Below are 14,810 nucleotides of genomic sequence, written 5' to 3' on the forward strand. Positions count from 1 at the left end.
GTCGCATATTTAGATACTCGCAGACTCAATAGTGAAAACCTATCGGGTACGTCCCATTTATCTAGAATAATGAAATTTAATAAGAAGCAAGGCTTCAGTGTTCATACGGTTCTCCTTCGTAGTAGAAGGGAATCATTGCAAGCAATAAATGTTGGATATATTCTTGGAAACACAAGAGTATCTCAAATCACATTGGATGCCGTAGAAGCTGTCACTTATGCTGTCAAAAAGTGGAAATATTGTTGTTCAGTGTACTCAGTTGCCGATGGCACCAACAGAGGTGTAACTACTCAAGTCGCAAGATGCAATCGTAGGACAAGATGTGGTTCATACTTCTAAGACATAGAAAGATTGATGTTGTCTGTAGTTCGTTCTAGAACATCATTGTCTGTACTCTTCTTAATTGTGAATTCAGGTTTTATGCACCATCTGAAATCCCAGAATAGAGTGCTATAAATAGGGAAATGCAAAACCGGATCAAACAGATTATCATATTTTCATATCATAGTGGCAATTTTTACAAATGCCTGAAAAACAATACAGTTTGAATTGTTTCATAATGTGCAATCATATTATGCAAACATCTAGCAGACATCATTGCATATGCTGCCATTCTTCCCATGCTGCACTGGTTTTTGAAACATGGTGATATCATAGTGACAATTCCGATTATGTAGCAGTGTTTCTGAAATAACCCAGGCACTGCAAATTGCCATTATGAGTGTTCAAGGTCCAGTAGTTTGCTGTTTATTAGTCACTGCAGTGTCCAATGTTGCTATAGAATGCATAGACACTGTGATATGATTACAAGGGCAGTGACCTTATTTTGCTCTTGTTGTTGGAATTCCAGCATAGATTTAAAAAAAAAGTTCAAAATGCAATTTTACTGAATTTCTTCTCTGTAGGCATGTCAAACCAAGGCGCTAAAAGAGATAATGATTATCGACATTGTTTTTTTTTTCCAATATTCATATGTAATGCAGTGCTGTTTCTGTTTTCACTCATAAATTACAAATCGGGTTGAAATTTGATAGTTAATCATTTTAATTTAATTTTTTATTTTCGTACGAACTCCGAAATGCAAGTTTTAACTTCAAACTCAACTGATTATGAGTGAAGAAAAGGCCGAAGACACTCTGGTCTTGTAAATACGTAATCACTCTCACCTTAAAGATACCAATGCTGTACTTACAGATTTCGGGGCTGTTCTTTTCGAGAAACGTTTATTAGGTAAGTGTCTACCTCTAGTTTTGATGGCAATTAGTACCTGGATTAGATTTCGAAATTCCCTGTCGTTTGAAGTTAAGTCTCAGACGTAAGTATCTATTAATCAATTTAAATCATAATTAAATTTAGAAAAATTGAGACGTGAGCGCATGGAATCACAAAAAATTTTGCTCACTGGACTTAAAACTTTAATTTATCTAACTCGGACATTATTCAATTAAATATTTTAAAAAAGTTTAAATAATTGGTGTTGATAATTAGCATAGCATGTTAATGTAACTCCAGAATTAATCAAATAAATGAAAATGCCAGTAGCAAATGCAAAATTACACAAAAAATCAAAACATTGTTAAATCTTGGAATTCTTGGGATCGGTATCTTGCCAGAATTTACATCGGCAATAGCAGATACCACTTGGCTACTTATCAAGCTTCTTGCCTTATTAATTTTGTGTTTGATGTAGCCTTTGTAACTGTGTTTAATGCCTTTTTGAATTTTAAGAGGGATAGCCCCAAGAGAACTCAAACTGTTATTAAGTTTGGCACACTCTTCCATCTGCACATCGTCATCAGATGAAATGTAAGTTGTAACGGCAGCCAAGTTATTAGGGAGTCCCATGTGACAGTTTAAATTTCTTTCAACCAACAAAACCACACTTCGTTGAAATTTTTCAGCTGATTTACCAGAATTTCATTAATGAGATAAAATAATTCAGAAATATCCTGCATTAGCTGCAAATTTGTTACAATTTTACCTGTCTATCTCAAAAACTATGAGCACAAAACTGATAACCAACAAATTCTATGAAAAAACTGTGGGGCAGCGGTGGTGTACAAGGAAAACTTCGGAAACCAACTATGTTCATACAGAGATCAAGATACTTAAAGTTCAGCGAACTTCTGTTGCTACCAAATTGATCGAAAAATTTGACTGCCACTTAGAGCAAAATAAGAGATTCTTATGATATAAAACTTAGTATGTGCACAGTGCAAACTGCATCAAGTTTTGATGCTATACTACAGTTACCTACTGAATCAACACTTTGAACATGGCTAAAAAAATTTGAGATTTCACCACAAAATGGGTTTTTCCTTCACTTATGAAGCCTCTACTCACACAATATTACAATGCAGGAGCTAGAAACTTGAAAATCTTTCGTCAGTTTTTTAGCACACTTACACATCAATTTTGGTCCAAATCTGAGATAGCAGAGTAGGGATCCCTAAAAGACTGGGTTTTTCCTTCTAAAGAATTTCATTGTCTGCATAGGCCATTAAAAATATTGTTCATTATCTGTATCCATTTTTAACACTGTTTTCATTTGCAGTCATTAATCTTGTCCAAGTGTAACCATAATGTGATTTGCCTCAGTTGTATAGCATCCCACAGGCCTCTCTCTCTCTCTCTCTCTCTCTCTCTCTCTCTCTCTCTCTCTCTCACACACACACACACACACACACACACACACACACACACACACACACACACACTAATTGTTGAACTTAACTCTTTTATCTTTAATGTAAAGCTAACCAAAATGTGTTACGGATTGACACCAGAATAACCAATCCCCATAAGATGAATAAAGCCACACACATTAATTCTGTCAAGAATTAACGGTATGAAAATGTGTTGCCTTCTAATAAAAAAGGTGAGTATTGAAGGATATGCAACTATTGGCGAATGTGGTAGGAATTTTTCATGGGAACCCTCTGTCATAATAGAGGCACAAAATAATGGTGTAAATCAAGAAATTTCTCAGTAATAATGACCACATTTATATCTATAGGTGCTGAAATGTAGCAGTTATTAATGTTAATTTAGTTATGCGATTCCATTTGTGCAAGAGTATATATTGACACTTGAGAATTGTTTGTTGAATTGCATTGCCGTAATGGTATTTCTGAGAAAAAAATTGTGTTCTGCAGGCAATGTGGTTTGTCAGTGGATCGCTTCTTAATGGTCTACGATCTGCGGATGTTGAGAGCACTTGCACCATTACCTGTTGTGGTGGATCCATTGTTGTTAAGATTTTTGCCATCATTCTCGTCTAGATTGGCAACTGTATCAGCTCTGGGTCAGCTACAACTCCTTGACACAGTAGCATTGGATTCTTCAGGACTCAGCCTTTATCAGGTGTGTGTTGTAAACATGTAAAACTTAAAGCAATGTTCTGTGAGTAAATTATATTAATGAGAGCTGTTGACATATGTTTCTACTGAGTTCATGCTGCAGCATGTGATGCTGATCAGGTTAGATGCAGCAAAATACAGAAAAATAATGGACAGGGTTAATATAAATTTAAGTAAAGTTACAGGGAGAATTATAGTTGAAAACATGTATTGGATACAATATTGGGGTAACGTTAACCCGTTGATGACTAAGTAGAATATAAATTTATAAGGTTATGCAGATCTTAAAATTATGTTCCCAATTTATCACTACTTACTCCTACATTCAAAGCTGCAGACTACGTGACACTCTTGACATTCAGCTGTAAGACATAATAAATTGCATTGCTGAATCTCCCACATGATACAGCATCAGTTTGCAAATGTACTGCACAAATAGATCTTTGTTGAGAACTTTAGTAATTTCTCTATTGGTTGAATCATTCTGCTCCACCACAAGTTTCCACCTATGGCAATAAATTTCTTCTATTCATGTTGGACATTTGCAGTGTAGCTTTCTTTTAATGTTTGTTAGGGTTCGAGTACTGTATCTTGCTTTAACGTACATTAAATTCATGTAGCATGCCGAGTAGTGATAGAAAATTATGCGATTCTGCTACTTGCAGATGCTGAAGTGCACAGTTGCAGTTCCGTAAGTGTTCAGTTAGTTAAACTTCAGGGTATTATAGTCAGATTCAAATAAAATGGTTACTTGGTCCCTGCCAATTATCATAGAACTAATACTTGAAAAGAATGATTATGAGATTTGAAATATTCTGGCAAATCATGTTACATGTAGATATGTCTCTTCTACATTACAAGATTAATCTTATCTTCAGGGGTATGAAAGTCAATCCTTTTGTACATAGTGATTATAATGCTGGTGACTATGACACAATTCTCTTTAGCACAAGCAAATACATATTTATCATCAGACCATATTTACATAAACTAGTAGTAAAGACATACTAACAGTATTAGGTTTAACACATTCGAGGGGAGTGGGCAATTTACACATTCAAGGAAGAGAGAAAAAGGAAACAGTATATGAGAAAGGTAAGAGTACTGCTCACCATAAAGATAACACATTAATAAGTTGCAGCCAAGGTCAACAATTACATACTAGCTTCTGGCCAAAGCCGTTGTCAGACACCTCCCCCCCCCCCTCCCCACACCTTAACTTCATTCACATAATCAAGGACACCTCACGCACACATGACCACCATGTCCAGCTGCGCAGACTGGAATGCAATTCTCACATAAAGTGGAAGCATCAATTGGGAGTGGGTGGAGAAGGAAATGATATCTGTGGCAAGGGGTTGGGAGTGATGTAGGGATGGACTATGACTTGGAGATTGGGTGGGTAACAGAACACCACTTTAAGAGGGTTGGTAAAGATTTTGGGTAAAGTGCCCCTTATTTCAGGGCATGATGATAGGTAGTCAAAGCCCTAGCAAAGGATGTGGTTCATTTGGTCTAGTCCGGGGAGGTATTAGGTGACAAAGGGGACACTCCTTAGTAGCTGGTTCTTGGAGATGGTGAGAGATTGGGGGTTTGAGAGGGGGGGGGGGGGGGGAATGGCATGGGAGATCTGTTTGCAGACTAGGTCTGGGGGATAGTGCCTGCCTGTGAAGACCATGCCAAGACCCTTAGCTACTGGGCAAGGGAGTTCTTGTCACTGCATATATGCTATTCTTAGGTAGCGAGGCTTTTAAGAGGCATTTTTTTTGGTATGGAAGGGATTACAGCTGTCAAAATGCAGGTAATGTTGGTGTGTAGTGAGTTTAATGTGAACAGAGGTGTTGGAGTCATCAGAGAGGAGGTGCTCAACATCCAGAAAGGTGGCACACTGGGTTGAGGAGGACCATGTGAATTGGATGGCAGAGAAGGTGTTAAGCTTGTGAAGCATTGAGGATATAGTGTCTTGGCACTGAGTGCAGATCATGAAGAAGTCATCAGTGAACCTGAAACAGACGATGGGTCCAGTGTTTTCGGAGGCTAGGAAGATCTCCTGTAGGTGGCCTATCAACAGATTGGCATAGGAGGGTGTCATGTGGCTCTGCCTGTGTAAGAATGCCTCTGCCAATTATGAGTCCTTCACTTACAAATTCCACGAGAGTGATCCCATCCCAGAAATCAAACATGACCTCCATCCCTACTGAAAGACTTTGACCCTTCCCAGAACAGCTCCCCTGAATCCCTTTCCCTCTTCACTCCAATGACAACCTGCACACCTGTCTTCCACATATTCTCCAGGAATCACAAACCCAACAATCCTAGACACCCCACTGTAGCTGGTTATTTTGCCGACTGAAAGAATTTTGGCCATCATTGACAAACACCTCCAACCAGTTGCCTGTCAGACTCCCACACCAATGATACCAACCACTTCCTCCACTGACTTTCCACCATCCTCTACCACTTTGAATCCTGGATCCCTACTTACCACTTCCCTACACACCAGCATTCCTCATGGCAGCAGTCTTTACCTCTATTGAATACTACCTTACCCAACATTCTTCAGACACCAGATCCTCTAATTCATTCCTCATACACCTTAGTAACTTTATCCTAACTCAGTGGTACTTCTTCTTTGAAGGGAAAGTGTAAACGAATCTATGGCACAGCTGTGGTCACTCACATGGCATCTTCCTACGCCAACCTGTTTATGGGCTATCAGGAGGAGACCTTCTGAGCCTCCCAAAACACCAAAATCCTTCTGTGGTTTGGATTCATTGATATCTTTATGATCTGGGCTCAGGGCCATGACACCTTTTCTTTATTCCTCCACAACCTTAACAACTTCTCTCCCATCCACTTAATCTGGTCCTCGTCACCCCAGTGTGCTACCTTTCGCTGGCCATCTCCTTTCTGACAGCTCCATCCGCACCTGTCCAATTTAAACCCACTAACCACTGACAGTATTGGCATCTTGACAGTTGTCATGTTCCGCAACCAAAAGTCCCTACCATAAAGTCTGGCAAGCCGGGGACTGCATATCTGCAGTGACAAGAACTGCCTTGCAGAGTATGCTGAGGGGTCTTGCCACAGCCTTCAGACAGGGACTATACCCCCAGACCTACTCCAGTAACAGATGTCCCGTGCCTTTTACCCTCACACCTCCAACCCTCCCACAATCCCTAAGAACCTTTGTCGCTCAGTACCACAACTGAACTGAAAACTGAATCCTTTGTTAGGGTTTTGATTACTTATCACCATGCCTGAAATGAGGGGCATTCTACCAAAGAACCTTCCTACTCCTCCTAAAATTGTTCTGTCATCCATCAAACCTCCACAACATCCTAGAACATCTCTCTGCTACTCCACATCGAAACGCCTTTCCATAAGGATAATGCCCAGTCCACCCACTCTATTCCAGTCCTGTCGCAGGCTTATCCTATTCTGTCAGAGGTTGGACTCTATCAAAGCAGTGATGTCATATCAGCTCTGCTGCAATCATTGCCCAGCTTTTTATATTGGTATGACTACCAACCAGGTGTCCACCAGGATGTAAGGCAATCATAATCATTAGAGGATTGGATGTAGAAGAATGTTAGATCGGTGTATTATAATTGTAACGAATCAGAATCTAATGTTATGATTGAATATAATAGAGGGAAACATTCCACGTGGGAAAAATATATCTAAAAACACAGATGATGTGACTTACCGAACGAAAGTGCTGGCAGGTCGACCTGCCAGCACTTTCGTTCGGTAAGTCACATCATCTGTGTTTTTAGAATCTAATGTTATAACTACTTGTGAATTTTTTTAGAAAAAAGGTAAATTATGCTAGATGGAGGAAGAATAATATTGACTGACACTCTGCTGCCAGATAAAATACTATAAACGCATTCCACCAATTTTATTTCATTCTCTATGCTACTTACATCAATTTTAAAGGTTCTAGATGATTGTCTTAAAGGATGTATGTGGGTGTGATTTTGCATGAGAGTTCATAGCCTGAAAGGGTAGGGGACCCAGACACTTCTTTTCTTTGATTTTAATTGCTATTGACAGGAGTACTAGCAATTACAGTAACCACGTAATTCCTAACCTATCTTGCAGAAAGTAACAACGAATAATCTTACATGAACAGATTCCAAAAATAGGCTATAGTGTAAGAGTTGAGATGTCGATACACTTCAGAAGTATTGAATCTTGTCATTACTTGCTGCCAAATAAGAACTCACAAGTAATACAGGATTGGCCCATCATTGGAATTTAGCACCTGTTGACTTGGCTCATAGCAGTTGGTTGGAGGAAGTTGGAGGAGGAGTCACTTCTTTGCAGCTGGTTTGTCTGGGTGGTTGGAGGATTAAGGGTGTGTGAGGATATGACATAGACATTTATTTAGTCTACAGACTAATAGTGCTAGTCTCTGAAGGCTTTAGTAAGACTTACAGTATACTTGGCAAGGGGCTACTCATTGCTGCAGATGCACAGCCTACATGTGCTCAGATTCTTTGGCATGGAAAAGGTGGCAGTTATCAAAATTGAGGTGCGGATAGTGGTTAGTGAGCTTGATATTGACAGAGGTTTGGATGGGGTCATTAAAAAGATGGAATCAGTGTTCAGGAAGGTGACATTCTGCAGAGAAGGCCAAGTGAAATGAAGGGGAGAATTATCTGTATTGTCTTGACCCTGTATTCACATCTTAAAGGTGCTGTCTACAAACCTGAAGAGACAAGCAGTTTTGGGATTTTGGATTACTAGGAAAGTTTTTTTTTTTTCTCCTAGATGGCTCAAAATAGGTTGGCATAGGTGGGTGCCATGCCATTGCCTATGGATGAGCTATGGATTTGTTTGTATATCTTTCACTCAAAGGAGATGTAGTTATATGTGCAGATGTACATGGTTAGCTGTATAAGGAATGAGATCGTGGGTTTGTATTGAGAAGGACGTTGGGAGATGAAGTGTTAGTGGTAAGGCCATAGAAGTGAGGAAATATTGGTGTATAGAGGGTGAAAGTTGACGAGCAGGGTACAGATAGTAATGGAGTGGGGGTTGTTGAATTGAAGTAAGTGGTTTGTGGCTTTGATATGGGAAACTAGACTGCTGGTAGTTGATTGGAAGTATTGGGCAAGGACAATAGATTCTTTCAGCGGGAGCACAATAACCAGCTACTGAGGGGTGTCAAAGATTTAGATTTATGAGCTTAGGAAAGCTGTTGAAAGTAGGAGTGGGGCATGGATTTGTGGGAGATTCTTTGATAAGCCTAAAAACTTGAGTGTGGATGATTACTACAGTAAGGTTTGTTGACAGAAAAGTCTGTTTGAGGATGCCTTCTTTCAGGTAATCAGGACCGTGGTGGAGCCGTTGTGTGCAGGGAGGATGGTAAATTCAGGGTCTGTCTTCAGGTTGTAGATGGGTGTACATTGTTCGTAATATTTTTGATTGCGATAGACAGCATAAAATCACCAAGATTGAGTTTTATTAGTAAATAATCACATATCTCTAGCACAAAAATTCTTTTATCATTGTTGAATTGCACATTGTAAATATTTGTTTTTGTAAATGTAAAGAGAAGTGGAGAATATCTGGCTGGATTCCATATTGGTGGAGTGAATGCAGGATTTTGCTTTATACTGTTCTGAGTCATACTGACAAGCCATTACAATTACCCTAGCTGCTATTACATATTACAATATTTTGATCGGCATGTTCATGTTAAGTATGGTGGCACTTGAATGAGTTTTAGCAAGAGTAAAACCTTTGGCATCAAAGCTAGTGGACAAGCACTAAACTGTATGTGTTGAGATCAGAAGCTGATGTTAGATTTGTGTTCCTGGGAAGGGACCTAGGAAATGGGGATCAAGTATAAGAGTTGAATGAGCAATATGTGTGTGATGTCTGAAAGTTGCTTATATTTTATAACAAACTGCTTTCTTATGCATCATTGATGATACCTTTAAAAAATATAAACAATAAATGATATAATCATGGTGGAGGTTTCTACTGTTAACTGTTCATTACCAGTAGTCACTGTTTGAGCATCACTCTTCATAGGAACTTGCAAGCGTACATGTAGTGTATCATAAATTGTGACATGGTAATGGATTATTCTATTATTTTTTTTACTTTATTATTTTAGGATGTTTTATAAAACAGATTTGAAGATTGTCATCACTGACAGAAACTGGTAGTGTAGGGACCAAAAGTTTTATGATCATTCATGGAAATAAAAGAAATTCATTCTATCATTTAATGTATGGTGCAGCATGATGCAGGTCCCAAAAAGCCAAAGGAATTTGCAGAACACAGCTGTGAAACAGGTTTAATCCTAAACTGAAAAAAATTACCGTGGAGAGAGAAATTGGATCAATCGTGTCGTAGAAAGCCAATTAAGGCTTGTAACAAAGAACTGTTTGCACAGTAGATTGAGAAAGATTAATAGAAATTGATTTATCAGTAAGCAATTGCCAACCTGCCCATGAAATTCACTCTTCAAAGATTGCAAAGTGAATATGGGTGGAGCAGCAATTTTATCACTAACAATGTGTACAAGCAATAGGACCTTACTATTTTAAACAATTTGTCAGTGGATTATCCAGCTCAGGGCTACAGTATTGAATTTCTTACTACTCATATTGATTACAGATGCAGTCTTCAAACTGTGATGCTGTTTTCGCACTGCTGAAGGTAGCTGTGCCTGTATTGTTGAAAGTCCACCCATGTTCATTCAAGTTGTGCTTCTACTCTCCTTGGAAATGGTTCTGCTTGTTTCCTGATTGAATCTTTGTCATTGAATGGAGTGTGAACTGTTTCTCAAGTTTCCTAACAGATTAAAACTGTGTGCTGGGCCAAAGCTCAAACCTGGAACTTTGAAAGAAAGGAAATTACATAGAAATGGATTTTGCACAGTCTAGAAAATAATTTCTTGTTATCTGTAAAATGATGTGATTTCAAGTTGACAATTCACGAACCCTCTTAGATATTACTGGTAATATCAAAGAGCAGCTCAGCAACAGCTGCAATTTTAACATTTGTTGGGAAGAAAGTACTCTGCTCCATAGCCAGTGTGATTGGCATATCCCACTCATGTGGATCTTTTTGACCCGGGGGCTTACTTGACTGCCGCAAAACGTGCGAGAATATGGACTTTGTCCGTGGGATGTGCGGAGCAATCTGTACTTGGTAACAGGTGTTCAAAACAGTGGTAGATTCTGAAGTGCCCTAACTTCTAATAGCAATGATGCCTCAGAAAATTTTTCATTCCAATTTTCTTGTATTGACCTCAACCACCTCGCTGAAACTTTGTTGCCTAAATTTTTTTTTGTTTCTTTGCAACTTGAGGTCACTGGATTTGCAATGACCTCTGCTTGTTGACTGCTTTTAACACTTAACCTTTGCTTTGACATACCGATAAACCTTTTTAACTTAAATGCTTACCATTTAAAACAGTCAAGTCATTAGTTGCCATAAAGTGCAAGCAGTAATATTGTATTTCCAGATAATGTGGAAACAAAAAGCAAGTGGATCTATTAACATTTAAAAAATGTGTACAAAATTCAATTTTGTTATGAAAATAAGTTAAGCTTTGGGTTGCTGTTATAAACTTGTGTACTGTTAATATTCAACAAGCTATGTGACGCCATGAATTCAGCATGGAATATAGCTGGAAAACCAGCACATTATTCAACCAACATCGGTGTAAGAAAATAGTCATTCTTGCTCAATGGCTAGGGAAAAAATTAAAAAGATATGAAGTCTTTGGCTTCAGAACTGCAATGGCTAGCATGTGCCCCCTTCTGAAACTAAATTTGGCTGTTTGATCTTGTCTTTAGTGAGACCTGCATTCAATTACTTTGTTCCATTTTAGATTCGTTTGATCTTTCCAAGCACCATTTTGGTAACTACAATAAAAAATTTTCGCAGGAGGAAGCAGCTTCATACCAACTTGGAGTGAAAGCAGGTTGTGGATTCTTCTGTAAACATGAAATTCTCAGGAAATGACATTTTACCGGGAAAAATCAAGAAAATCTCGGGGAATGTCAAGAATTTTGTAAAATCTCGGGGAATTCTGTGTTTTTTTAACTTAACATTGAAGATTAATTTTAATAGACTTTTATAAATTAAATTTCAGAATGTGTTAATTATATGAATATTGTTCCATATAAATTATCGATGTTTAACAACCCTTGGTACACAACTGCTTATGGCTAAATTTTCAGTAATTATTTTGCTGAAGAACTAAATAATAAGATCGTACATTATAGTATGAGTAAATTGTGTAAGAAATCTATTTCCTCTTAATTAATAATGATAGAAACCATCCACTTCCCATTGTTGACCTGAGTGAAAGTACAGATGTCGTGCTTATACCGAGTAACACGACTACTACAGCTAATGGGCCAGGACTCTAGCCTCTGAACTCTTTCAAAGCTTAGAGGCTAATGTCACTCAGGTAACAAATTTGCAGACAGTAAATTCTTGTTGTAGTTTAAAGGTAGGGGTAGATGTAGTTAATTCTATGAATGGTGTATGGAGAAAACTGTTGCCTGATGTTGAATCAGTTCCATACAGTGATTTAGATAAGGACATTACTGGTGCAACTGAAAACACAGTGGGTGTGGTACAACAAGTGGTAGTAATCAATGTTGATAAATATGAGATTCTAAAGAGTCATTTTGTGGAGCTGTGCAATGACTTAATAAAGAAACTGAAGTCAAATAAATTAAACTTCCAATAAAGCTAACAACATAAAATATGGCAGTGTGTCTGAATGGTGGTTGCTGCAGTGACAGTTTCTGGAGTGTGCTAAAATGAAGGAATGAAGTGTAACATGTTAGAAGACCTAGATAATCTGATGAAGAAAAGTAAATGGTCAGTGATGAATGTTGAGATTCTAAAGAGGATGACACTTTGATCCAAACTAGAGCAATCTCTTCAACTGTAAACATTCTGTGTTTCCTGAAAACCATTGCAGAAACAGTATTGAACACGGAATTACTGGAATTTTTGGATGTAGGTGAGCCAGACCCTGTTGTAGTTGAGAAATTTGTTGTAGACAGACTTTGAGGTTACTGTATTGCACATGTTGCAATGCTGAAATCTGGCTAAAGCTGGAGACAAGTTCAGCTGAAATTTTTGCGAAGTAGGTAACTGAGTTCAGAAAGGATAGGCTAAACACCGTTGGCAGTGGCGTGTTTGTTGTTGGAAGTAGTGTCTCTTGTAGTAAAATTGAAGTAAATAGTTCTTCTGGGTTACTATGAGTAGAGGTCATTCTTGACAACTAGAATAAAATAATGGGATCCTTTTACCAACCTCCTAACTCAGGTGATAAAACTTCCGAAAGGTTCAAAGAAAACTTGAGTATAATTTCAAACACATAACCAAGTCACATAATTATAGTTGGTGGTGACTTCAGTCTGCCCTCGATTTGTTGGTGGAAAATACATGTTTAAATCTGGAGGTAGGCATCAAAGATCATCTGAAATTGCGCTAAATACATTCTCTGAAAATCTTGAGCGGTTAGTTCATGAGCCCACCCAAATAATAAACGGTTGTGAAAATGCACTAGACCTCTTAGCAGCAAATAATCCTGAGCTGATTATGAACATCAAAATGGATACAGGGATTGGTGAGCACAGGGTTGTCGTAGACTGAGTTGCATAGTTTCCAAATCCTCCAAAAATTTTACACATTCAAAATCTGACAAAAGTTCGCTTGACACCTTCCTCGGAGACAATGTAATTTATACAGACGAGATGTGGTGTGAATTCAAAGAAAATTATTGACAGCTATTAAAAGATTTGTAACAAAAAAATTAAAAAAATGATGGAGCTGATCCTTCTTGGTACACAGAACAGGTTAGAACCCTGTTGCAGGAACAATTTTAAAAAGCATGCCAAATTTAAACAATCGCATAATATGCCAAGACAGGCGATCTGTCACAGAAGTTTAGTGCAGACTTATAATAGTTTCCACAACAAAACTGTCTTGAAACCTGGCAGAAAATAGAGATTCTGATTGTAAGTAAGCATGTATTTAAGTAAGTATGCTAGTGACAAGAAACAATCAGTCCTCTGTTCAGCTGGCAACATGAGTAACTTAGAAATAGATAAGTCTCGTGGTCCACTGATCGATTGACGAAAGATCCATACCCAACGACTGGAAAGTTGCACAGGTCACTCAAACATTCAAAAAAGGCAGTATGAATCCACAAAATTACAGGCCCATATCATTAACGTCATTATGCAGTACAATTTTTTAAAATATATTGTCTTCAAACACTGTGAATTACCTTGAATAGAATGGTCTATTGACAGACAGTCAGCATGAGTTGGAAAACATCATTCTTCTGAAACACAACTCCCTCTTTACTCGCACAAAGTGTTGAGTGCTATTGACAGAGGATTTCAAATTGATTCACATTTCTAGATTTTGAGAAGGCTTTTGACACCGTGGCTGACAAGTGGCTTGTAGTGAAATTGCACACTTAGGAAATCGGGAATCCAGTCAAATAACTGAGACAATATTCCATGTCAGAGGGGTCACAGTTTCATAGTGACAGGCGGAAAATCACAATGTAAAACAGAAGTGATTTCTGGCATTCCCCAAGGTAGTGTTACAGCCTCTTCGCTGTTTCGTATCTATATAAACAATTTAGGAGAAAATCTGAACAGCCGTCTTATGTTGTTTGCAGATGGTGCTGTTGTTCATTGTCTAGTAAAATCATCAGAAGATCAAAACAAATTGCCGAACGGTTTATAAAAGATACCTCTATGGTGTGAAAATTGGCAATTGACACTAAAACATCCACATGAGTGCTAAAAGGAATCTGTTAAACTGGTTATGCAATAAATGAATCAAATGTAAAACCCATAAATACAACTAAATACCTGGGAAATACAATTACAAACAATTTAAATTGGAAAGAACCCATACAAAATATTGGGCGACGGCATACCAAAGACAGATTTATTGGCAGAACATTTAGAAGATGCAACAGATGCTGAAGAGACTGCCACACTATGCATGTCTGTTCTCTTATGTAGTACTGCTATTTGGTGTGGGATCCTTACCGGATAAGATAACTGAGTACATTGAGAAAGTTCAAAGAAGAGTAGCATGTGTTGTATTATCGAGAAATAAGGGAGAGAATGTCACAGACATGATATAGGATTTGAGGTGGACATCATTCAAACAGAGGTGTTTCTCGTTGTGACAGGATCTTTTCATGTAATTTCAGTCACCAACTTTCTGTGCTCACAGTGAAAATGTTTTGTTGATGGCAATCTACATAGGGAGAAACAATCATGTTATTAAAATAAGGGAAATTGGAGCTCGCACGGAAAGATATATGTGCTTGTTTTTTTCCGTGCACTGTTCGGGGAGTGGAATGAGAGAATTACTGTGAAGGTGGTTCAATGAACCCTCTGCCAGGCACTTAAGCATAATTTGCAGGAT

The 14,810-nt window shown here is 38.1% G+C and overlaps 1 protein-coding gene across 1 annotated transcript in view; it reads left to right on the forward strand.

Moving 5' to 3' along the window:
- Positions 1 to 14,810, forward strand: part of LOC126253286 (PAN2-PAN3 deadenylation complex catalytic subunit PAN2) — a 318,390-nt gene that overhangs the window by 21,109 nt on the left and 282,471 nt on the right. Inside the window, exon 6 of the mRNA XM_049954511.1 lies at positions 3,156 to 3,363. Within this exon, the coding sequence (XP_049810468.1) occupies positions 3,156 to 3,363 (208 nt within the window). The remainder of the gene's footprint in view (positions 1 to 3,155; positions 3,364 to 14,810) is intronic.

This window comes from Schistocerca nitens, chromosome 4 (assembly GCF_023898315.1).
Source record: "Schistocerca nitens isolate TAMUIC-IGC-003100 chromosome 4, iqSchNite1.1, whole genome shotgun sequence".
NCBI classification, from domain to species: Eukaryota; Metazoa; Arthropoda; class Insecta; order Orthoptera; family Acrididae; genus Schistocerca; species Schistocerca nitens.